The sequence below is a fragment of the Furipterus horrens genome, unplaced genomic scaffold (genome assembly GCF_987537825.1).
Source record: "Furipterus horrens unplaced genomic scaffold, mFurHor1.1.pri manual_scaffold_6, whole genome shotgun sequence".
Classification (NCBI taxonomy): Eukaryota; Metazoa; Chordata; class Mammalia; order Chiroptera; family Furipteridae; genus Furipterus; species Furipterus horrens.
Window position 1 is genome coordinate 149,627,400 of NW_028327176.1, and position 26,835 is coordinate 149,654,234.

Sequence of the window (26,835 nt, forward strand, 5' to 3'; positions counted from 1 at the left end):
TCAACTTTGGTAAGCCAGGACTTTCTGTCCTTTATGACTTTCAACCCAGAGAACCTCAGTAGCTTTAGCATCCTTTCTGGGGACCTCCTATTATAAATCTTTGTACATTCTAGCATCTGGCAGAGTGCTAGAGTCCTTTTTCCCTAAAGCAGTCCCACTGGAGGCCATTGAATGAATGGAAACCATCTGAAGCTGGGCTGTGAAGGTTGTGTGGCATTTAGAGAAAGGGAATGTGACTAGGTGTCTTTGGGGGATACTGAAGAGGTAGGTAGGTGGGTCTGTCTGGAAGGGTTCTGTGGGGCAGTCATGCAGTCCTGGGTCTCAAATACCAGGCTGTGGAGTGACAGGGAGCAATTGGGGGTTGGTTTATGGGAAGGAGAAAATGAGATCAGAGTGGCAGGAAGATGAATGTGTACAAGATATTTAACTGATAAAGACCAAAAGCTGAAAAGTCATGGAAGGAGGATGTGTCAGTGGTGTGGACAGATTGGAGAGTTAAGATTTCACACACAAAAGCTCCAATGAAGAGGTATTGCTGCCATTATTAGATTTTTAGACTGATTATCTTGGAGCTAAAGGAAAGAGCAAGGAATGCATGTGAAAGAAAAGTTTCTCCTCAGCATATGGACCAATATTACTTAGAGGAAAAAATACTGAAGTGTGATTTTGAATGGTTTCTTTGTGTTGTTTCTTACATATACACATACATATATGTTTATCACCCTGTGGCTGCCATCAAGAGACATTGGTGACACTTGTGGAGTGGCTGTTGTGTGCCAGGAATGATCTGGGTACCGAGTAAGATAGTGGAGGACAAGAGAGCTGCCAGTAGGGGCTTACTTTTTGGGGATCCTTGTGTCTAGATAATAGTATTCTGATGCTTTATTCTTCTACCAAACCATGGTACTTCCACATGCTCAATGATGTATGCAGTTCTGCCTATCAGATACCTGACAGTACTGTGAGAAGGTTGAAAGGATAATTGTCAGTGCTCCGAGAAACTGAGGGGCCACCACCTGTGACCCAAGTGGAAGCATTAACACTTCCAGTCTGGCAAACCCAGGGACGTGAGAGTGCATGCTCATGAAATTCCAGAATACTAGAACTTTGGGAGAGCTCTCTGAAACTTGGAAAAAGAGAAACACAGGCCAGATAAAAAGCAAGGCCCCCTAAGTGCCAGTAGTAGATTGAAGCCCCAAGGAGGTGACCGAAGGAAATAGAGAGTGGTCTTCATTGACCTAGATGTGTTATCCTGAGGTGTTAGGGTTCCTCTCTGATTTGGAAAGGCCAAAAGTCAGAAGGCATAATGCAGGAGTGAGGAAATATGCTGGACTCACCTCCATCAGAAAGTCTGTGTGCTCTCTACCCTGCCCCTTTTTGGGGAGTAGAGAACCGTCTTCTGTATACATTATAATCACAACCAACCCCAGAATCCTTTCCTATCTTGCTTGTCCTCTTGTCTCTTGAGAACACCATGTATAAAGTTGCTTTACTGTAATTGTAGAAAACCTCAAGACACTCAAACTTATAGTTGGGTAATTTATGGGAATATAATGTAACTATTAAGACCCAGATTGACTAGAACATTCCTTTTTTTTTTTTTTATGATTCCTTTATATTTCCAAGCTTTTTTTCTTTACAGTCTGATCCATTTGAGTTTGAGTTCAATCCTTAGAGAAATACATTCTTTCCCTGCTCCAGATACAATGTTTTTGAAGTTAAAACTGTTCTGTCGCACCATAGACAACATGGTTTGCTTTTCCTCCTCTCATACCTGTTTTACTTCTCTGGCCTCCCCTGATGATCCTTCAAATCTGAATCTTTTGCCCTCCTTGCTCAGTACATCTCTAGTGCCATGTTCTTCTGTTCTCTGAGTGGGAATTTCTCAGTAAGGTCAGTCCTCCCACCTGTGTCCACCCCATTCCATTTCTTCACTTTGGCTTGAGTTTGGGGACAAGAAGAGTGAATTAAACAAAAAGAGATGACTCAGACATTTTGAGCCTGGATGTTTTAGAAAGTGATATTATTGTTAAAAATTAAAGAGTTATACAAGGAACTAATTTGATGAGGGAAGAGAAAAAAATAATGCACTTTGTCTTAACGTAAAACTTTCATGTGCCAGCAGAATAGCTAAGTGGGACTGTCTGGTAGGCAGTTTCAGATGTGAATTGATGCTTAGCAGAGAAAGTTAAGCCAAAAAAGCAGTTTAGGGTCATCAACATGGAGGTAATAGTTGAAGTCCAGAAAGACAATGAGATTTCTCATGGGAAGAGTATAGAAAGAGAATAGAGGAGGGCTGGGGACAGATTCTGTAAAATGGCCAAATTTGTGGGATGGGAAGAAGAAGAAGAAGAGGAAGTGATCAGAAAATTAAGGAAGGATGATGATGTATAAGAAAGTAGAGGTGTTTTTGTTGCTTTTTGTGAGATTTTATTTATTTATTTTTAGAAAGAGGGGAAGGGAGAGAGAAGAGAGGGGAAGGAACATGAATGTGTGGTTGCCTCTTGTGCACCCCCAACCGGGTACCTGGCCCGCAGCCCAGGCATGTTCCCTGACTGGGAGTCAAACCGGTGACCCTTTGGTTTTCAGGCCAGTACTCAATCCACTGAGCCACACAAGCCAGGGAAAGAATAGGGATTTTAAAAGCAAGGATTGGTCAGCTTTGGCAAATATTGCGCACATAGAAGAAGAGGAATTCTGTTACTTAAAAAAAAATTTTTTTTAAATTATAGTTTACTTTCAATATTATTTTGTATTAGTTTCAGGTGTACAGCATATTGGTTAGCAATCATATACTTTACCAAGTGTTCCCCTAATATTTCCAGTACCCACCTGGCACCATACATAGGTATTATAATATTATTGACTATATTCCCTATGCTGTACTTTACATCTCCATGACTATTTTGTAACTGCCAATCTGTACTTCTTAATCTCTTTATCCTGTTCACCCAGCCCTCTGGCAACCAGTCTGTTCTCTCTATCTATGAGTCTGTTTCTATTTTGTTTCTTTTATGCTTTAGATTCCACATGTAAGTGAAACCACATGGTATTTGTCTGTCTCTGACTGACTTATTTCACTTAGCATATTACCCTCCAGGTCCAGACATGCTGTTGCAAATGGTAAAATTTATTCTCTTTTTATGGCTGAGTACTATTCCATTATATATATGTACCAAAACTTCTTTATCCATTCATTTATTGATGGGCACTTGGGTTGCTTCCATAGCCTGGCTATTGTAAATAATGCTGCAATGAACATAGGGGTACATATATTCTTTTGAATTAGTGTTTTGAGTTCCTTCAGATATATATCCAGAAGTGGAATCCCTGGGTCACATGGCAGTTCATTTTAATTTTTTTGAGGATCCTTTATAGTGCTTTCCACAGTGGCTGCACCAATTTGCAATCCCACCAATAGTGCATGAGGGCTCCCTTTTCTCCACATCCTCACCAGCACTTGTTGTTTGTTGATTTGTTGATGATGGCCATTCTGACAGGTGTGAGGTGATATCTCATTGTGGTTTTAATTTGCATTTTTCTGATGATTAATGACTTTGAGCATCTTTTCAAATGTCTATTGGCCATCTGTATGTCTATTTAGGTCCTTTGCCTAAGTTTTAATCGGATTGTTTGTCTTCCTGGTGTTGAGTTGTATAAATTCTGTAAAAAATTTGGATATTAACCCCTGAGATGTATTGGGGAACATGTTCTCTCATTCAGTAGGCGTCTTTTCATTTTGTCGTTGGTTTCCTTTGCTGTTGAAAAACTTTTTAGTTTGATGTAGTCCAGTTTGTTTATCTTTTCTTTAATTCTCTTGCCTAAAGAGATATATCAGTAAAAATATTACTAAGAGAAATGTCTGAGGTTTTACTGCCTTTGTTTTCTTCTAGAATTTTTATGGCATTCAACAGAAATTTATTAAATAAAGTAAGATCATAATTACCAAAATTTGAAGTTTCAAAGAGCAATTACTTCTGATAAGATTAAAAAAACTAATCATAAGAAATTACGATGACAGAGTTAGAGATGGATTTCAAATCTTGGATCTTTTTTGTTTTTCTGGCTTTGAAAACTATGTGAAGAAGATTGTGGGAGTGAAACTAAAATTGTGTATGTGTGTGGGGGTGTTACACCAGTACACCAGCAGCACAGAATTCTGGCTAGTTATTCTCTGCTTTATGAATTTGGGGGATTTAAGAGAGAGAGGCCTTTGACTGAAGTCCGGGGATTCAATTACACAGTGATTTAAATTACATTAGTAATTAAGGATCTTTTGAATTATGCTTTATTTATATTTAATAGTTTTAAAATGTAAAGATTAATAAAGGTATATTTAGGTAATTTAATTATTATGAGTATATATACTTAAGCTGGTAAGTATGTTAACTCTTCAGATCACAATATCAGAACCACGGCAGTAACTTTTACCTGATGGAAACTTGCTTTGGTTTTTGGAGGAAATAAACTGCATACCTATAAAATGGGAGCAAATATTCCCATGATAATATTTCTGAAATTCATGCAGATAATTTTTTCGGAGATTTGATAACTAAACAGAAAAAAAATATTTTAGAACATCTCTTTTGAAGATTTTGCTTGAAGAGAAAGCAGCCATTTATTTTCTAATTGCTTTAATTGAAGTATATAATTTATTACAATACAGTGAAATGCTCATATCTGATTGGTTTTGACAAAAGCATACATTCATGTAATCCACCCCCCTATCAAGATACATAAGATTTCTCAAAACCTTCCTCCCACCTCTTGCCAGTTAATCCCCACTCTCTCACTCCCCACCCCAACCCAAGGAAACCATTTTTAATTTGCCTGCGGTTTTGAACTGGGAAATAAGAGAAAAGCTAAGGCAGAAGGGAAGGGGGAGAAAGTTATCACTGTGGTTGAAGAATGGTAGCTTGAGCTTATGTAGTCATGCCTTCTACTCCCGAACCCCGAAATCAGATTTGCCCACCCAGTCACAGGCTGCTGCCACCCTGGAGGAGCAGAGGACAGCTGTGCTCACCAACAGGAAGTGAGAGGCAGAGAGCAGCCAGGAGGATTATGCTGAGGGAAGTCTCCTCACTAGGAAGGAACATCAAGAGTGGGAAATAAGTATTCCTACTCCTGCTCTTCCTGGGGAGAGCCGTTTGCTTTCAAATTGCTGTCATATCAGCTTCAGCCTCATCTCTTCCTTGTAGACATATTAGTGTGACAATAAAGAAACATCACTGCCTTTAACATGTAATTAATTGTGAAAATCAGCGTTATTACCTGGTAGTTCTTAGTGCATGCCTTTTCAGGCTCATTTTTCTTATTTTACTGCATTGGCCTTCTACATAGTTTATATGACATTCAAAATCTCAGCTACACTGATACATTTAATAGCCACAACTAGAAGGATCAGCTACCTCCTTTTTTTCCAAGGTAACTGACATAGGAGCAGTAAAGAGAGAAATAATAATAAACATAGGCAAACATTAAACAAAATCTCAAAGTAGGACACTGAGGGTTTGCGGAGGACAGAACCACTTCCTGCTGACGTAGGACACCCACGGAAGGAATGCGCCAAACAGGCTCCAGAGCCAGGCACCAAATGTTATTGAGGATTATGAATTAATATTACTTTCACATGCGTATATCTTAACTCCAATGAAATGCTTAGGAATTGTTGGTACTAGTGGTTTCATGTATATAGTAGCATTTTGTCATTGGTTTCTTTTTTTGTCAGCCAGAACTGTACTTATCATATATGAGACAATATGAAACTTCTTGGGTTACCACATAGGCTCTGGTTTTGGCATATATGTGGTCTCAGTTGGGCCCAAATCCAAAAAAAATGAATGTGCTTTTATTAATAGAGGGAGATGGTTTTGCTGAGGTTGGAAAATGGTGTGGCTTTGGTCTTAAATCATTTGACACTGTTTGTGGTCTCTGGCTGCTCTGTTTATTCTTTCACATCAGCGGGAAGTGAACCATTTTGCAGTTGGCAGTTAAGTTGAGATAAAGCTCGAGGGATTTGGGTTATGGATATTCCAGATGATTGAGGAATAAAATGCTTTTAGAGGCAGCCAAATGGAGCGGGGGAGACAACAGACATGGAGTTGGAGCCCCGGGTGCCCACCTACCTAATCACTGGTGAACTCTCTGGGCTTCAGTTTTCTCATCTGAAAAGTGAGGCTCATAATACCTTTATTTCTTCCTCGTAGGGTTGGTTTAGGGAGCAAAATGAGAGCAAGTGCCTGAGATAGCTTTATAAACCATGAAGTAGCTGCTCAAATCCTTTTCATACTAACATTCAATGTATAAAAATAAATAATACTAAATCTCGATGCTAATTTTGATAGAGGAAGAAAAACAACTTACAAACTATTAATAGTACATTTTAAATTGTGTTATGTTCCCAAGATTTCTTTGAAAGCTGGTTTTTTGAAATCAGGAAAACATTTCTCCAACAATGTAATGATGGATGGTGAAGTTCCCAGGCTAGCCAGAAAGCTTCTTTAACTTCTGTTGCACTTAAACAGGAGTTCAGTGGGGGCCTGTGAGCTACAAGCTCCTCTGCTCTGAGTCAGCTCTGATGGCTGAATGCCTTCTAGGGCGGAATCTGGTGAGTTCCCTGGGGTCTGGAGACTCTGATGCAGGAATACTGCGAAGGAAAGAGAGAGCGTCATCTTTTGGGGAAATGAGCAGTTTGTGGGCCAACCAGCCCTCCCCACCTGTGCCCACCCCATTGCATAGACAATGCTGGGAATGGAATCATACCTGCTGGGTCTGTGTTGTCATTTGTCATTCCACTGACCTAAATCAGAAGGGCTTCATATTTTAAGATTTCTTGTGTTTATTAAGGTTTTTTAATTAATTAATAGTTGAAAACTATTTGAAATTGAGAATGAAGTACTTATAATCAATGTTTAAAAAATACATACTAGATCTTTTGCCTTCTAATTTTGCTGTGTTAAAATGCTGTTTTAGCTTTGATAAATCATCTAATCACTTCTTAATATAATTTTTCCTTTAAAATGGACCTCCTAATGTTGACTGCACAGTGAGAACTTTGAGACTCAACTAATTCAATGCGAGATAGGACAGCTTTGCCAAACTCGCCAGGCATTTTACGTGGGCATTCTAACTGGGGGGAAAGGGTTAAGACCTTTTATGTCAAGGAATCTAGGGAAATAGAGAGAGAAATAGCTGTGTCGAAGAAGTGAATACCATAAAGTTGTAGAAGGTGGCTCAGTCATTTTTCAATAGATAAGTAACCAGAGTCACACTGGGATGTTTCTTCCTTGACATATACCAAACATTGAGGTCCCCTTTTGTCCCAGACATCATCTAACAACAGTTACTAAATATGGACACTTAAAATTTTATTAATCCTCTTTGTGGATTATCAGTTCCACATTCTCCTTTTTCTTCTTCCCACTGGTTGCCAGCTGTCCCAAAGGGTTGCAGATTAGGAGATGGGAAAAATAAAAATTGAAATGCATGTTTTTCAGTTTGCCATCTCTTGATGAGATAACAGTTAAGAGATTGGAAATTGTTCCAGTAAGTCCTTTAGAAGCTAACTAAGCATCTATATGGACACCTAATTTTTACTTCTTCTTTTTTTTTCTTTTGTCATAAAGCATTTGAGATAGCTTAAAAGATTATATACTATAAAATAGAAAAGTACATAATTAAGTCAAGTTAGCAACACTAAATTAGAATAGAAAGTTATGAAAGAAACCTATACATTTTTCTGAGCATAAAGGTTGGGCTTTGATGAATTCTGGCAGGCCCAGTGGGTGGGCTTCCCTGGGGTGCAGGCCAGGATGGGGTGGGGAGTTGGGGGGGCAGGTCATAGAAACAAAGACTGCTACAGAGCACATGACTCATTAATGATTTCCCAAAATTTATCTGTTAAAAGTTAGAACAAGGTTGAGAGTTAAGTGCGTTGACATGGAATTCTGTCTCCTGTTACCACAGTATTTAGCTAGACTCTCCTCCCACTGAACTTTTTACATTTTTCCCAGAAAAAGCCACTTGACTGTGCTCAGCATTCACCCCACACCCACCCCTGCTGTGAGATTGGTGGCTAACAGCCAACATCTCAAAATGGGATTGGGGGAAGGGGCCTTCATGGCTGCATCTGCCTGGTGACCTCCTCCTGATTCCTCTCCCTCAGGGTTTGAACTCTGGTTTAATACCAGGCCTCTGCTAATCCAGGCACTTTCTTGCCAGAGGCTCCTTAAAGGGGGAACGCCTCCTTTTTTGCCCCCCCTTCTCCCTTTATCTCCTCCCTTCCCCCTTTCTTTCCTTGTCCTCCTCTCCTCTCTTCCCCCCTTCTCCTTCCGTGTTTCATTCAGCCAGCTCTTCATGGGCATGTTTATTGTCCTCTGAGATGAAAGAGGAGCTCATCATGGGCAAGAAGATGCATGAAACAAGTATTATGATTCTGTGATGGGTGTGGAACAGGCATGAATGGGTGGTTTGTTAAACTGGAAGCTTACATGATCAACTGCTGAAATGTCTTCACAGAGAAGTGAGCCTGAGCTTGGTCCAGAAAAGTGAGCAGGAGGCGAGTAGGTTGTAGAAAGGGCGCAGGAGTATGATGGAGGAAGACATTCTGGACGGAGGCAGTGGTCTGTTCAGGGCTTGGAATTGTGAAAGGATGAGGACATTGTGTGTAGTGCAGCATCTGAAAGACAGAGAAGCAGGAGGAGGTGAGCCTGGAGGGGTGAAATGTACTTGAGAGAATGAAGCCTCGTTAGGATATGGATTTTGCCCAATAGGCCACCAGAAGTCAGAGGATGTCTTTGAACAGGAAAGGTTGGGTCTTGAGATGTTTGCTCTGGCAGCGGGGAGACACTGTGGGGAGATGAACCTGACAATGGGGAGACTGTGGAAGGAGCCGGGTCAGTGAGCTGTAGAATTTGGGAAAGAGAGACTTAAGCTAAACCAGCAACCTGATGATGGAAAGAATAGGTAGACCAGATGACTGATTGGGTGTGACCAAAAAAGGAGGAAAGGAGCTAGGTGCCTAGAAAGAAGCTGTTGTCATGAATGAGATAAAATACGGAATATACAGAGGACCAGTCCCCCTCTAGGGAGTCCATTTTTCTTTTAGCCATTATTTTTTATTCCTCTTCTCCTTTAAAATCATCTTAAAATGCATCTACCTCAGAAATATTGATTAATCCATGGTTTTCTGATATCCTAACCTTTCTGTTTACACCCAAGTCTTTCCTTTGCAGGTATTCATCTTTCCATTTATTCCATCCACAAGTGTTTATTGAGGACCCACTATGTGCAAGGTACTAGATTTGGGTCTGGGGGAAAATGGTGAAAAGACAGACAGGTATATGCCCTCATTGATGCTTCTAGTATAGAGCAGTAGACAATAAGACTTAATGTTAAATAACTGAATATTAACTAGTTTGTATATGGTATGAGAGGAAGTTTGAGGGACTGATAGAGTCAGATAGATTGTACAGAGCCTTGTAAATCATGGTCAGGAAACAGAATCTTATCCTAAGACTAATGAACAAAAAGCCAGCAGGGCTTAGGGTGACAGAAAGCAGAAAGGCAAAATTCTGGGATATCTCTGAGGTTTGGAAGTTGAGCAACTGAGTTAATGGTGGTATCATACATTGACGTATTACTGTGTATTTTTCAAGTGTGTGGTATATGTGTCACATATGTTATTCTATCAGCATCACAACTACAAGGCTGGAAATATTCAAGGTATTGTCTCTGACTGAACTATGGGCATTCCACATAATATGATATTGCATTAAGTAAATGCATAGGGATTTCAAATCAGATGGTGTGTTACACATGAATGTGTACTTTCATTCTTGAGTTGGGCCATTTGTGAAAGTTGCATTTTGGGGGCAAAAGAACCTTGAGCTGTCTTAACCTTTTCTAATGAGGTGAGAAATGGGGTTGATGGAGAAAAAACTGAGGTTGAAACAAGGAAATAAAAGCTCCTAAGGAACAATTGTCCCTTCTGCATATAGTGTGTTCTGCTGGAGGTTAGATGTGGGGAGCAAGATGACTGTATATCAAGATGGCAGTCTGTAAAGCCTTGGGGACCAAGTGTGCATGCTTAGAATGAGAGTTCCACAGTCTCCCATAGTCTCTGACCACCTAGGTTTAGGTCAGGATTCATATGGGCATCTGTGCTTTTTGCTGTTTGAGTGGGAAAGTTTGTGAGTCATTCCTTGGATTGACAGAAACCGCAGTGCTTGCTGGAGTGTCTGGGCTGTCTCTGAAGAGAAGAACAGGTATAGCCAGATGAAAATTTTCCATTGTATGATGGTGTTGGCCTGGGATGCCTAAAATGGTTTATTAGCTTTCACAAAAGACCCATTCCTTAGCTTAGGAGACCACATTGTAAATTCATGGTTAAGTGGAACGCTCTCCTTGTTTGCTTCCCCTTCAATGTTTTGTATACTGAAGCTTTCAGGAAAGCATTTACTGAATTGATGTGCAATTGACTACAAAACACTTGTTGTACACATTTATTCGAAGCATTATGTTTATTTTTCTGCTTTCAAGATAGTTACATTTTAACAAAAGTTTTTTGTTACTGTTGTTACAAAGAAAAAGTAATCAAAGAAACATATCATTTTAACAATTAATTTTAAGTTTATTAACTATGGCTATAATGATGCTTTTTATCAGTGATTTTCAACTGATGTGCCACAAGAATTTTTAAAACATGCAATGCCCGCCTGTTTAGTCATGGGCACCGACCTCATTTTCTTTTAGATTGTCAAATAAAAATCGACAACAGCTAGCACAACAATAGACATCTGGTGTGGATGAATCAAAATTACACCTTTTTTTTTTGTCAGTTTAGGAAAATGTAACACATTATTTGGTGTGTTACAGAATTTTAGTAATTAGTTTATGCGTGTCATGAGATGAAAAAGGTTGAAAGTAGCTGCATTACATTGACATGATGCTGTACAGTGTGTAAAAGCATTGTCACGTGTTTTCTAATGGAGATACACAATCACCCTAGATGTGAGCAGGGACTGTAATGCCCTTTTCACAAATGAGGAAATGGGGAAGCTGAGAAAGACCGAGTGCCTCAGTCACATAACTAGGGAGAGATTTGGGACTTGAATCTCCATCATTTGACTCCAAGGCCAGTGATCTCTCCTTTGCATTTTGGATGACACCCAGGATTTTTGAGCCATGGTTAGGTAATCAGCACTGGCGATGCCATTTCCATATCTCATCTCATCAAATCCTCACAACTGCATGGCAGTTACCACCACTCGCATGTTACCGATGAGGGAGAATGTGCTCTGGGAGGTTAACACACTAACTCAAGCTAGTGAGTGGTGGGGCTGGGGCTGGACTGGGCTGTCCAACTCCTGAGTGACTCTCTTAAGCAGTAGCCTGCCTATACTGTACTATCCTATGAGGAAAGATCACAGTGCATATTATAAAATTATTAGGTAACAGCAATATTAGGTTTATAGATTTACTAAGTTGTTCTCCTCTCCATTTTTAGACAAAGGCTAAAGTAGAGAGCTTTCCCAAACACTTTTTACAAAATAAGACAAATTTGCAAGAAATCAGTAATTGCATCTTGGAAGAAAATAGGTCTTAAATAGTGTTCTTTAGCCACAGCATTATTTGGAACGAAGACGTTTCTAATCTGTGGAACTGATGTGGCATGTTGCAGAGTCAATTGAAGATCTTATGTCTGTTGACAAACTCAGATTGATGATTTCTGTAACCCTGGGGTGTTGGTATGCTAACTGATTATTAACATGAATATTTCATTCTTTACCTTTGAGTCAATGTAGGTTTTCTTTGTGTTCATGTCTTGGTTTTCCTGTTATTCTGTTTGTACCTAGGCTCATGATCTCTGGTAGGAGATATATAACAGATATAATAAAATGTAACGGATGAGTTAATTGTGCTGTGCTGATTAGTGTTGCTATATTTTCCAGTTTAAAAAAAATGGCACAAACATGCTTTCATCCTAGATGACTGCCACATTGAGAAACTTGGTTGATTCACCACTAGCAAGGAGTAGGTTGCTGCGTGTGAGTGCCCTTGCCCAGCTCTGCACGGTGATGGGACAGTACATAAGTGACAAGGATGTCTGCACCAATATTGCCCGAATATTCAGGTACGTAGACTAAGAAAACAAAATGCCTTACACAAATGCCAATGCTTGGACTTTAGGTTATGTTTAATATCTGTGTGTGTGGCAAGCAAGGAATCCTATTTTCTTCTTCACCTTGCAGCAAAGGTAAATCTAATGGCCCAAGTGTAAAATAAATGATTTAAACTAATGACTCCTTTTCCTGTGTATTTCTAATGTGATTTCAAAGTCATCGATTCTAAGTCACTTTAGTTCTTTGGTGAGTTGTGAGTCATCCTAGTGTTCTTACAAAACAAAAACAAAGACTTCTGTAGTTAATTGGAGATGAAGAGCTATATCACAAAACATGGCAAGCTTTCTGATACACTTGGAAACATACTTAAGGGTTTTAACTCAAAAAGGCAACTGTTGCTTAGAAAGTCTGATCTGACAATTTGTAAGAGAAGTTTATTTTATTTCAGTTGTTTGGGTGAACTTTGGCTCATGCATTAACTAGTCATGTTTATACTTACTTTACTGCAGAAATGATGATCCACTGGATCCAGGTTGCCTCAATGCAAGATGTCAAATTTAAGAACCGTCTTTAAATTATGCCTTTACATTTCCTTCTTCACTGCGCTTTGCCAGTGTTTTTATGCCATGAGCCTTCTCAAGAGATCTGGCCCTTTCTTGAACTATATACTACTGTAGTTGTTTAAAGAAATGGAAAATTTCCTGAAGACTCAATTGGTAATTGACCTCAGTTTGAGAATGCACTTTTCCTGAGCTTTGTGCTGGGTACTTAATAACTCCCATTTTGAAGCACTGTAAATCATAAAATTTACTTCTGAGTATGGTGGCATGTAGGGATCCAATTTAATATTTTCCCACATGAATGGTCCATTGTCCCAGCACCTGTTATTGACTACACCATCCTTTGTTCACTGATGTTAAATGCCTTGTCAATCAAACACAAGGGTCCATACAGTGTGGGTCTGTTTCTGGGCATCATTTGGTCCATTCTCAGAGCAGCACCACACTGTTTTACTATTACAGATTTAATTTGTTTTCTCCATCGCTTCTTTTCTCTTTTAAAATCCAAATGCTCCTTTTCTCTTACTTATGAATTGGAGAATCAGCTAAGGTCCATGACAGGAGCTTTGGGGCTTTTTATGGACCTACATTGAATATGGAGAGTATGAAGTTGTCTCAAATATTCTCTTATTATCTGTTTTATCTCTGTTACAGCTCTAATTTTGCCCCCTTTTATTTATTTTACTTATTTAATAAATACTTTATATTGCCTACTCTGTGCTGTGCAATAGTCAAAGCACTTGCCAAATACTAACTCATTTACTCTTTATAACAACTTTAAAAGATAGGTACTATTGTTATTATCTTCATTTTACGTATGAGGAAACTGAGGCACAGAGAGGTTTGGTAGTTCTTCCACAGTCACACAGCTAGTAAATCACAGAGCTGCAATTCAAACCAGCTAGTCCAGCTCTAGAATTCATACATTCAACCACGATTTATACCGCCTCTTCATTGTTGCTATCGATTTTCATTCCTAATTTTGAATATTTATGATGTTTTTCTTTTTTCCCTTTATCAGTCTCACCAAAATTATTTTACCAGGTTTTGCAGAACCAATAGATTTATTGATCCACCCTATTATATGTTGTTTTCTATTTTATTCCTTCTGTTCTTATCCTTATTAATCCCTTTCACCTCCTGTCCTTAAATATATTTTCTTCCGTTTTAGTTAGAAACTCAATTCCTGTCTCTTCCACTTTCTTAAGGCTACAATATATATTTTTTCTCTAAAGACTGCTTTAGCTATATCCCACAAATTTTGATTGGTAGTATTTTGTAGTATTTGTAGTATATCTAAGTGCCTTTTTATTTTGGTGTTTTGTTGATCCACAAATTATGTTTTTAAATTTCCAAAAGTGTGTTTTTAATGTATTTTTAAAAATTGACTTCTAATTTAATTTCATTGACCACAAAATGTGATAATCTATGAGATACCAATTCTCTGAACATTTACTGATAATTAATGGCCTGGTACATGGTCACGTTTTTCAAATATTAATGATGTTTTACCTATTTATCAATTCATGAGAAATTTATGAATATCTTCTAATTTGATGTAATTTTGCCTTATTGGTTTTGTTTGTTTTTATGCTTGCTTGTTTTAGACATTTTGAAGCTATTTTCAAGGCTTTTTGCCTTAAAATCTATTTTGTCGAATACTAGTGTACAGCTACCAGGCTAGTATATACCCCTAGTACATTTGCTGCTGATGGGGTCCCAGGGATTCACTGGTTGGTATCCAACCATATTTTGTATTAATTTTTTGACTTGCTCTTTGTGACTCATGTGAGTTTTGTAGATTGTATAAATTTATATCATATACATGTGTCACAGGCTTCAGGTTTCTGTTTTTCAAAGAACTTTTTTATTTCCCCACTGCATGCCCCCAGAGTCTACAACAGACAGCACTGGTGTGTGGAGTGTTTCTAGACTCCTTTTCATGCACTGGGCAATGCTTTGTAGGTCCACCTTTAAAGTAAAACAATGTATACTTGAATTTTGTGGAAAAAAAAAAAGTTTTGTTTTTATTTTCCCATTTGGCATTTCTGCAGCAAACTTACTACTTACCACGACTGCTGTGTTGCTTTGGCCAACTATTCCAGATGTTACGCCTTGTTTTTGAATCTGATAAACAAATACCAGAAGAAGCAGGTTAGTTCTTCATGCGTTTAATTTTTCAGTGCGCCTTTATATTGGTGTGTTCACATAAGCCCGTGTTGACTGACTTTATGTTTTAAATGTAAAGGTTTCTCTTAGAAGCTTCCATTAGATGTGTAATGGGCTGCCACAGGAGGCAGAGAATTACCTACAGGAGTTGGGGCAGAAAAGGCCTCAATAAAATATCTATGTTGTGAGAGGGTTCCTGATTTAGGGAGTGGGTGGATGGACTACCGCAGTGCTGTTCTTCCCAGTGACCCATAGACTCTCTGTAAGAATTACCTTGGGGTGAGGTGGGGGGGTGCCCTGGTTATTTCCAGACCCCACCCCAAGCCCACTCAGATGGGTGGGACAGGGCCTGGCCATCTGCACTTCAACACAGACTGTAGGGTGAGATATTTGAGATGTTATACTTTTTCTGGTTCCAGAGACTAAATGACTTAAAATCTAATTGGCATACATTTTTACCACAGTTCTCATTGAACTCCTTTTCACCTTAGTCCAATAGTTATCTGCAAAGCAAAATTGGCATTTAAAAGCCATATTTTCTCTATTGATTTGTATTATAATTTTGTGTTTCTGTTGAAATTATGTTGGTCCAAAGAATAAAAAGCATCTTGCAAACTATGTTTAGTAACATGCTATTCATTCAGAACCATCAAGAAAGTGCATAATGTATCCTCATAATCACCAAACACTTTAATTATTGTGGTGAAAGTCATATTCAAATATATTACAAATGTATTACAAAAGATTTTTAAAACAATTTAACCTCTTCTTGATGCCCTAGAGGCTCTTTGTCCACACTGGGAACATGGACTATTGATGAGGTTCTTTAAATGTTTTTGTCTTCTTTTTGTACACTTCTCTCGTCCCTTTCTAATGGTTGTTACCTCTGTCTTTGGTAATGGTTACCTGTCTTTGGCAATTATGTATTTGCTTACAATTAGTAGGGAAACATCATAACCAAACTTGTTAAAAGTAACACCTAGAAAGTCTAAAATAAAATTGAATATGAATAGGCCCTTAGTGAGAAGGGCCTAAGGGGACTCCGATGAAATTTCTCTTGTCTCTTCTCATCCTCAAAAGCCAGTTTATATTTCAAGATGTACCTCTCATGTTCCCTTCTCTGTGAAGCCTTTCAAGACCAGTTCATTTCTCCCTCAACAGTACATGATTTTAAAAACTTTAATGTAGCTAGTACACCTAGCTAGTATACCCAGAGCTAAGGATCCACACAGTATGCCTGTGATCTCCAGCCCTGGCCAGGTGGCTCAGCTGGTTGGAGCATCATCCTGTGCACCAGAAGGTTTTGGTTCTGATCCCTGGTCAGGCTATGTATGGAGGGCAACTGATCATGTTTCCCTCTCACATCAATGTCTTTCTCTCCCTCTCTATCTTCCCGTCTCTCTCTCTCTCTCAAAAGAAAAAAGAAAGAAAGAAAGAAAGAAAGAAAGAAAGAAAGAAAGAAAGAAAGAAAGAAAGAAAGAAAGAAAGAAAAAGAAAGAAAAAACAATAAATATGTCCTCAGGTGAGGATTAAAAAAAAAAAAAAAAAGGAAAAGAAAAATTATCCAAAACTTAGAAATAGGGTGTGGTGTGGAAGGCTTCATGTCCTGACAAAGTCAAGTCAGGGCATTGTCGAGTGGGCAGGGCTTAATTCTTGAGGAGGATGTATCTGTGTTTAAACTTGCTATTTATTACTTGATTAGAACCCAGAGACTATGAAGTTACACATTAGTTTGTAGATTTCTCTCTGGTAGACAAGATAGCCTCAAAAGTTATGGTGTTATTACCCAGTAAGCCATTAATTTTCAACCCTTTGCATCTCATGGCACACATAAACTAATTATTAGAATTCTATGTCACACACAGAAATATATATTTTTGCCAGTCTGACAAAAAAATAGGTACAATTTTGATTCATTCACACCAGACAGCTATTGTTGTGTTGGCTGTTGTCATTTTTTAATTTCACAGTCTAAGGAAAAAGAGGTCAGTGCCCCTGACTAAATAGTCAGGTATTTTCATGTTTTAAAAATTCTTGCAGATTACCGGTTGAAAATCACTGGGGTAGGCTATTAGCCAGGTGTGTACCTAATCTAGTAATCTTATCCCAACTTTCTTTTTAATCCTGGTAAACACCCCGTTCTTTGATTGTTCTTGGAACCAACTTTATCATTGTATTGGATGCTTCATTAATGGGAGAAATAATCTTTAAAATATGTTAATTTTATATTTGTATGTGGATCATATTGTTAACTTTCCTAAAATTATACTTTGTCTTTTATTTATATTAAAGAATGAAATGTTTACCATTTTGAACCATCTTTGAGTTTTTTCTAGTAAGAGAAATAAATACATAATCTATATTTTCCTCAAAACCAAGCTATTTTAGAAGAGCAGGGAAATTGTTCAGACTATAAGGAAGTTATTATGTGTTCCAACTACTTCCTAAAATCATTAATGAAAAGCTCCCATAGGTCTTTATAAATACATATTTCTTTTGTGATTCTTCAAATGGTCATCACTTGTGTAGCTGCCTCCACTACTGGGAGTTCCTCAAGGACACAGCCCTATTTTGATAAACCTGAGGTGACACTTGACATAGTAGACTCATGATAAGTGTTTAAAGAATGAATTTTGAGTATGTGAAATGTTTTGAAGTCTGTAAAGTATTATAAAATATTTTTTTCTAGTACTCTGGTACTTTTTCCATAAATATTTACTTTTTTCCTAGTTTGGAGAAGGAAAAAAGAATTTTTTCCCATGCTTTTCACATTGGTGGGCTCCCACAACAGCAAAACAGAAGTGACGGATTTAAAATCACTTCACTTCCCTCAGCCTTTGGTTTTTCTCCCTTTCCTAGAAAGAATAGTAGTTTGCAGAAATTCCATACCATGATCTGATGTGAGTGTATCAACCTGGGATGGCTAAAAACTTTGTTACCCCTGATGTTACACCTGAGATTTACTCGAACAGTTGAGGCTCGGAACTGACCTTAGAAACCTACATCAGCCCTCCAGTAACTTTTTCAATAGAATGATCACTTCCTATAACTATTTTCATTTCAGCTTCAGGTAATGTTTCTGCAGCACTAACCATGGGTTATAGACATAGATTTTAGAAGCTTTGTATTCTCCTAATATACACAGCTACCACCAAGTGATTAGACAGTCAGAAAGGGTCTTTATACCTCATCTTTGTTCTGAGAAATTAGTGTTGCCTCTGTTGTAAAAGCTTGAAGGCCACAGTTGGAACCAGCAGCGATTTCATTTTTCTGGGAGTCACTTTTCAATTAAATCATGTTTATGGCTAACTATGTTTTCAAGGAACAGAACAAAACCTTTAAAAAAAGAGAGAGAAAGAAAGAAACCCTCTCTAGTAATACACAGAATATCTTAGACAACTGGGTGAGGAGCTTTGCAGGAAGCTGGGGCCAGCTGCTTCCACAGTCACCAGTGCAGATATCTTGCTTGGAACCAAGTATGTATGTGAATTTTTTCTCATTTTTTGACATTACGCATATTTATCTCTTGTCAAGGTAAAGTCTGACTTTAGCATATAAGAATGAGTTTTTTAAAGATCTGTCTTTATGAGATTTTCACTTTCTATACATCTGTATTGTGAGAATTATTTACAAGGAACATAAATTTAGATTATTCTTATAAAGGGATATTATTTTTTAAAGTAGCTATTAAGGTAATGAGATTTCTAATTCTTTCTTTATTTAAATTAGTGGCTTATCATTGCAATCACCTGAGGAGCTTTAATACAGGTTCTCAGGCCCCGCCCTGGGAGGTTCTGATCCAGGTCTGGGATGGGGCCCAAGAACCTATTTTTAAGAGGCTCCCCAAAGGATGCAAATGCATGTTTGGGAACCTATGGTATAAATTACGGTGGTTTCTTAAACAATTTTTCTCCAATATTAGCAGCAGAGGGTTTTCCACAAAACCTCAAGAGATTTTAAAGTGATTAATCAAACCAACCACACAGGGTCTGTCTTTCTCTATAGACGTGTGGCTGAAAGCAAATCTCACAAAGCAGGAACCAAGTAAGCTATGCCAAGTGTGGTGTAAGTTTCTCCAGTAAGTGGTGACAACCACATGCCTTTTGCCTTTTGCCTTTTGTACCAGCAGCTGAGAGGTGCTTTCTCAGCTAGAGAGAATGGAATGGTGCCCTAGACTCTTCTGTAAATTTTCTCCGCCAGACTTGAGTCAAAATAAGTGGTCCTGGGACCGAACCCACTGATGACGTTGGTAACAGATTGATAGCCATCGCAATGATGATGCTTCAGGCACTTGGGAGCAGTGAGCCCAGGGCCTCTCTGGGACCCTCAGAACTGCCTGCCGAAAGGAGAACTTGTTAACCTCAACTTGGCCAGACCCGTCATGAGTTGTTTATTTGTAAAACAACCACCAACTTTTATTTTAAAGCAATCACAAAAAAATTCCTGCAGATCACCTGCTTTGAGAAAGCTGGGTCTTTGTAAGTCTGCGACAAATAAATTTGAGGGACATTAGTTCATTTAAAATAAACTTTGCGCAGTGACGTGGGCCTGTCACTGTAAGATGGTCATGAGATGAGCCAGCGATTTCTGGTTCATCAACAGTCTCAGAGAAAAGGAATCCACGCCTCCCAACTCTAACAAAGGGCTTCCTCAAGGAGAAGAGAACAAGGGAAATGTCTTTGGCTCATGTCTATGCGGTTCATTTGTCCAAGATCCACAGTACAGCTAATAACTCCAGTTTCCATACACGCAAAAAGTGAGACAGAAACACAACATTTCGGTTTGCTGAATACAGTTTGAAAACTAAAATTTAGTATTAGGTACAATATCTATTAGATACGCTAACCAAAATTCAATTTGATAACACATTTCATTTAGGAAACATGCACATATTGTACGCTTTGTGATGGAAACTGCATTTGTTACAAACCCAATGTGAAACAGATGGGCCTAGTAAGGAAGGAATGAGCAGGGTGGATAGCAGCCTTGCAAAGCAGAGCCTGCCTTAGGAGGTGCCTCTGACGTCAACGTTGCTGCATTTAGCATCTCAGCAAAATACGTTTGGGTTTGTGCTTTGAAAGAACATAAAAGGATTTTTCCCATTTCTTCTGTAAATATCTACTGGGCAGGATATCTGGTAAAATGCCTCAAATGTGACTTTTAAGACTGGCAATATTTTGCAAAGGTCATTGTTAAAAAAAAAAATAACCTTTATCTATATTTTCCTCACTTGTATCCATTGAATAACTGTCTGTCTGACCCTCTCCACTATTAAGAACAGTCAATTTGCGGGAAGGGGGTTAATGTAAGACCATAATCAACACCTTCACAAACCCTGTCTGGGAATCACTGAACATGTCCTTGCTTGTACTGCTTTGAAGGTCATACTTCTCTCATTTTATTCAGACTTAAGTGCCTATCTCTGACCATGTGAACACCATCTGATCTGGAGGGCTTAGGCATCCGTGGTGTTGAAAATGAGACCAGGAATGTCTGGACACTGTGGGCGGAAAGCACACAAACATCTGCCATTTTTCTAGCTGTGCATCTTGAATGCAAGCACAGTCCTGCAGCCGTCCAGAGATAACATGACCTCTCTCTCCCCTCCATCTTCTTGGGGGCCAGTGAGGATTGGTTAGGGAGGCTCCTCCGCCCCTAATCGTGGCTCCTTTATATGGCAACTTGGCTCCCAGTTCACCCTCTGTCTCTTGCCTGGCAGGAGTGTGCCCCGTGGCTCTCTTCCCAGCCCCTCTGCAGGCACATTCCCAGTGGGTGCCGAAAGCATTTGGCTGAGCTTGCTCCTTTTTTTCAGTGCTGGCCTTGGTCTGCACCCCTGACCGGGTGGGCAGGCAGCACAAGCCCTCAGCTTGTTCATTCTTTCCAGCTCCTGCTCCTTTGCCCTTGTGGAACTGGCTCTTCCCCTACTCAGCACGGAACCCAAATGCCTGATTTATGTCTGCTGACTTAAAGAATGGAACACAGTGAAGTTCTAGCATTGCCTTGGTGCTTTGAGTGATAACCGCTTTCAGAAGCATATAGCAGTTGCTTGGTAAATAATTGCCAGTGGAATAGATAGAGGGATGGAGGCATCAAGCATAACCTCCTCTGGTTTTTCTACTAGATTCTAGGTTTTGAGTCTCCAGCGTCTCAGAAGCTAGTGTGGCTCAGCACGCATGCAAACTGTTGACCCACTTTCAGTACCCTAGGGTTAATTAGCAGCTTTGCAGCAGTGCAGTCTGTCTTCTAGGCTGGTAAAATGTATCTGGTCTTCTAGTCACCTATAAGCTCAATATATATCGGGGTTTTTTTGATTGAGGGTGGGATCTTGGGTAAACTGCAAATTCCAAATTCCAATTCAGCTCTCAAATCCACATTGTATGAGAAGTTTTAAACCAAGCTTTATACAGGGCATGCTGATTTATTTAATTTTCTGGTTAGGAGAAGGTTCCAATTTTAAGCACATTTACAACCCCTTCAATTTCAACCTGTTCTTGAAAATCTTCCTAAAATGTTTTCCTTTAGTTAGAAGTAGTCCTCTACTAAATGAAGTCTGCTGAACATAGTTTATTCTTTCTGTGACAGCATGAGGTGGCTCCTTCCCCACAGTCAACATTTTGCACATCAGTTATTTTAAGGTACCATAGGAAGGGTGTGGGAGTCAGGGAGGGATGTGTTCATGTGCTGGCTGTGGGTGGGGAGTACTGTGAGGTAATGCAGATGTGGTCGCATGGGGCCAGATGGTGCATTAGAATCCGGCTTTCACTTTCACTAGGCAGTGGATGTTTTGAGCAAGGGGATGATGTAAGAACTGTGCTTCAAGACGTGGTGTTACTGTTGATCACACAGGGAGGAGCCTCTCAGGGGTCTATGACAAGAATCTCTGGATAGGTGAACCAGAGTGATTGTGGGAAGCAGGGAGCTGTGGGAGATTTTGAGATGATTGAGCGGAGGGAACTTGGTGACTGGTTGGTGAGGGGGGTGAGACAGGGAGGCATCAAAGATGTCCCGAGGGCTGAGTCTAGCAGATTGGGAAGGTGAGGGTCATTGGGAATGAGGAGATGGCTGATGGGGTCAGTGAGCCTCTTGAAACCTCAGTCTCCAGATCCCTGAATAAGAAGAAGTCTCTTTCACTGACTTTCAGCCAGTCTCTCATGTGGAAAGTAACAATTAACAACTCCTACCACTGCTCCTTGAACTTGACATTAACCATTCTTCTCAGCAGTGTCCTGCTCCTTGTTTTGTTCCAGTTAAAGTCATTTTATTTACAGTCATGTGGAGCTCATTCAGACTAAGTGACATGCTTATTCATTAGGGCACAACATATGTGAAACCAAAGAGAACATCCCACAGACTATAACTGGAACTCACAATTGAGGTCAGGTTTCCCAGAGTAGATGTACCTGTTTGGGCTCTGATTGGCCATAGCTGTTGCTAGACCGGTTCCATTTAAAAGCAAGATTAGAAAGTCAATATGAACTGGTTATACTAACCTGCCTTTTTTTTTTTTTTTTAAAGATTTTATTTATTTATTCTTAGAGGGGAAGGGAGGGAGAAAGAGAGGGAGAGAAACATTGATGGAGAAACATCTATTGGTTGCCTCCCACACACACACTGACCGGGGATGGGGGGACCAGGCCTGCAACCCAGGCATGTGCCCTGACTGGGAATCGAACTGGTGACCTTTCGTTCTGCAGAACAATGCCCAAGCAACTGAACCACACCAGTCAGGGCTAGACTGTCTTCTTTTTAAAATATTATCTCCCCTGATTCATCTTCATTTTGCTGTTTCCTAGCTGTGGTAGGAATATGTAACTTTGTGTTAAATTTAATAGAAATGCTATAAAAGTGCAGTGTTGATTTATACATGGTTCTCAGACATTGCCTAAGAACGAAGGAGAGAATCTGTACCCCAAAGGAGAATTGCATATTGAAAGAGTTTTCTGCTGTGGAATTAGTGATCTCTGCAAATCAGTGATTTTGGCCTTTGTCCAATTTTTCAGATAGCTAGAGAATTTTAATTAAATGATATTCAGTAGACTTGAGATGAACTGTGGCTGCAGAACAATAAATAACCTCTCCATAATGCTATCTCAATGCAGTGCTGCATGGTGCGAGGCGCTGGTGGTGATCTAAGGGGCCCGTGGGGCCCGCCTGCCCAGCCTCCGCTTTCAGGGTTCCAGAACAGTCAAGACAAGTGCTGGCTTGGGAATCAGGAAACAGCACTTCTGCCAACCTCCTTGAGTCTGCTCCTATTTTGACCTATTCTGTGCTCACTTGGTTCTTGGAGAATATATCTGAGAAGGGGGAGGGGGAAAAAAACCTTAGCCAACCCTGAGAGAGGACAGAAACAGTGAGCACAGCAGTTGCTGGAAGTTTGTTGCTGCAGACGGCGCAATCTGCCGCCGCCACTCGTGGATCTCGCATGCCATCCTGCAGTTGGCATCACTGCTGCCAGGAACCACCTCCTCCTTTTTCCTTCTGAAGGCGGGGAGAGGTTTCCTAGCAGTGTTAACTCTTCCTGCCTTAAAGCCTAGAGTTTCTTCTCCCCACATCAGATGTATTTATCTAGGCCATGTTAGGACCCAAAGAGATGTTAAAATCAAAGAATCATAGAAGTGGGAGGGAGGTGAGAAATTTTTTCAAAGAAAAGCAGCACTTAATCTTCCTAGATTAGACCACATGAGATGGTGGGTAGATGTCATCTGTTTTTTTGAAGAATGATGATCTCTAAGGGAACCTGCTTTTACCTACAGCCAGGGCTAAATACTCCTGACAAGTCAACAGTGAGAGGCGGAGGTGGTACCAGGCCATAGATGCCCACTGAGTTAGACTGCCAGAGAAAAACAAGCATGGGGTAGCTTTGTAAGTTACATAAATGTCTAAGCTCTGTGCTGTACATGTGAAACTAATATAATATGGAATGTCAACTGTTATTTAATATATATGGGGATATATATTAATATATATAAGGATATTAAATGTAGTCTAGCAATCTTTAGAAGATGGCAGAGACATTTTAGGAGGACTATTGGTTAGTCCTGGTAATGATTTAGTGAATAGAATACAACTATTTGTTAAATGCTTTAAGAAGTCATTTAAAATCACATGTAATGTCTTTCCTGTCTCATTTAATGAGCTTTTGTGGAAATGGGAAAGGAACACAATCCAGGGAACAGCGTGAAGTTCAAAAATGTTTGACATAACTACTGTCAAGTGCATGAGGGAAGTTGCTTTCTGACTGTAGAGATTGGGAACAGCTTTGTTCAGCTTAAAGAACTGGAAGTTATCACTTTTAGTAAATTAGTTATTTTATATATCAGTACTTGGCACATCATAAGCCACCATGTGTTAGTTGCTACTACTACTGCTAGTATGTATTATTACAGTTTTCAGGGTATAACTTATTTAGAATGTCTTTAATCAGAAATCATATATCAAAGCTTATGCAAAAAGCTCCAATTCTTCTACTTAGCAAATACAAAATGGAATTTTCCTTTGAGGAGCCTAATTCTCAGAAATAGCCCTGTGCTTTTCTGCTGGATGTGGCCAGGCTGGAGGTGTGCTGTTCTTCTGGAGCCCAGGGAGGAGCCTCAGCTGTCCCGAGTTCCTTGACACGATCACTAGTGTTACATTCAAGTATTATAATGAAATTGTATGTGCTTGTTTTAGTTTTGCCGCCCACAGGCTTTAGCTTCTTTAGGGAACCCTCTGGTGATCAGGGACAGTAAAAAGGACCCTAGGCACCAGGAAAGGAACTGTCCCTGGTATTCTTTCCCCCTGCAGACCCTCCTCCCACCCCCACATACGTGCATTTCACATATTTTCAAAGTTGAAGTCAAATTCATTTGTGGTCACTTTGTGGCCCCCTGCCTCCCCGCCCCCTGCACATACTCTGTTCACTGAGCATCCTCTCAGCTAAACTCTTTTAAGACCATTGGGCCTGTCCCACACAGTTTAATACTAACAATTTTTGGATAGTACATGAAAAGGGTTCAGAACAATGCCTGAATCATTACTCACTACAATTGGTGCTTTATATGTTTTGTTTCAATCTCAAAATACATTATTTTCCCCATTTTCCCAATGAGTTAATGGAGGCACAGAGATGCTAAGCAAAGTGACAAACATGAGCCGGTACTGCCTGGCCCTGGAGCTGGGAGTGATCATCCCCTTTGTTGTCTAGCTTCTTCCTCAGATAGTCTTGCCTTCTCAAATAGATTAGAAGCTCTTCAGAGCACCTTGTCTTGGACTTGCTTATGTGTGTTGTCGAACAAAAAGTCTGGAGGCTTTGGCTAGGAATAAGTGATAAAGATTTATTAAAGGGTCTTGGTGTTTGCAAACTGGGAACACAGCTAGACAAAAAAGCATAAGTGTTCCAAGTAAAAAGTGAATCCTTAAGAATAATCAATCCTACATTCTGAGCCCTAGGATTGTCCAGGATGGTTATCAGTCCTATAGTGATCAGCCTGGATGATGGATGCTAGGTGGGCTAGATGCGTGAGTCCTAGAAGGTAATCTGGAGATAAATGTATAATATATAATGTTAATAATTTTAGCATCTTAGATAAGTGACTCCATTTTATATATTCCATATCTTCACTCTTTCCTCTGAATGTATTCCACTAAAGCCCCCACATTCAAAAATTATCTAAGGAGTAGCATTTCCAGCCCGAGGGCCTCAGTGCAGGTGCCCCTGCCCAGTCTGCTGCTACAGTCAGCTGCTGAGGTTCTTGAGGTTCTCCCTGGAGAGTGCTCTCCTGCACCAGTGCCAGTCCCTGCCGTCGTGTTAGGCTCCGAGACTCCATCCGTTCCCCATGATGGCAAATAGTTTCAAGGTGCAAAAGCAGCAGCCTCAATGCTGTGAGGCCAGGGCCGGGACACACTTTTTTTTTCTCCAAGAACAAGCAGAAACAAGTAGGTATTGGCAGAGTAGCCCTCAGCAAATTCAAAGGTCCTGTACTTTATCCTAGATCTTCTTTGTCCGTGCCACACGCACAGTCTCCTGCTGCTCCTGCCACCGAGGTCCCTCCTAAACCTGGCTCCCTGATAAAAACAAGCCCAGCCCTCTGTCTTTTATCCTTTTTTCTTAAGGCTGTTGATAATTACTAATCTGATAAAGGTTTTTTGGAATCTCTCCTGGTGCCTTATTTGCATTTTAAAAGGAAATGATTCTATAACTGTTCTGAAAGAAGGCAAGTTCAAGGACATTATTAAGTGACAAACATGTGGGAAGTAGGGTTTGGGTGTAGAAAGGACTCCAGGTCTGGGTAATCCTAGGTTCAAATCCTGACTCCACCCTCACGGCTGTGTGACCCAGCGCTGCTCCAAACCTGTACCTTTCTCTGAAACAGCACAGCACCTGCCACAGTAAGTATTAGCACGCAAGCCAGTTGTAACCAGTTGTAAGGTTTCCTTTAAAGTCTCCCCTGCCTCTGCCCCCAAGAACCTCCTTCACTACTGCTTGTAAGGCCAACTGTACTCACATATTTGTTGTTGAATTAAGAACATAATTGTTTCTGTATCTGGTTTAGTTGTAAAATGTTCACACCTTAGGATTTTAAAAGCATTTATTTATTTATTGTGAAATATATCATGTATATAGAAAAGTTCATGAGACACATATGTACCAGGTAGCAAAGAGTTATAAAGGCATCATGCATGTAACTACTACCCAGGTCAAGAAAGATAAGCACAGTACTGCATTAAATTGGTATAAAGATATCAGGCATGGTACTCAACCAGGGTGGGGGGTTCCTCCAAGGGGTGTTTTAAACATTTTTGGCTCTGGCATCCGGGGAAGTACTACTGACATTTAGCAGAAGAGGCACCCCTGCCCCCAACAAAGAATTCTCTAGCCCCACAGGTCAGTAGTGCCCAGGTGAGAAATCTTGCTGTTGATACAATCTGACTAGCCGTTATTTATTGCCTGATGTTTAGAAATGCAATGCTTCCATGGGAGGTGAATTTTCAGGAAAAGATTCGGA

General features: G+C 39.8%; 1 protein-coding gene across 1 annotated transcript in view; it reads left to right on the forward strand.

Annotated features, from left to right (window-relative positions):
- ARMC2 (armadillo repeat containing 2) overlaps positions 1-26,835 on the forward strand; it is a 94,480-nt gene that overhangs the window by 52,193 nt on the left and 15,452 nt on the right. The window contains exons 12-13 of the mRNA XM_090280575.1: positions 11,988-12,133; positions 14,737-14,836. Coding sequence (XP_090136701.1) covers positions 11,988-12,133; positions 14,737-14,836 — 246 coding nt within the window. The remainder of the gene's footprint in view (positions 1-11,987; positions 12,134-14,736; positions 14,837-26,835) is intronic.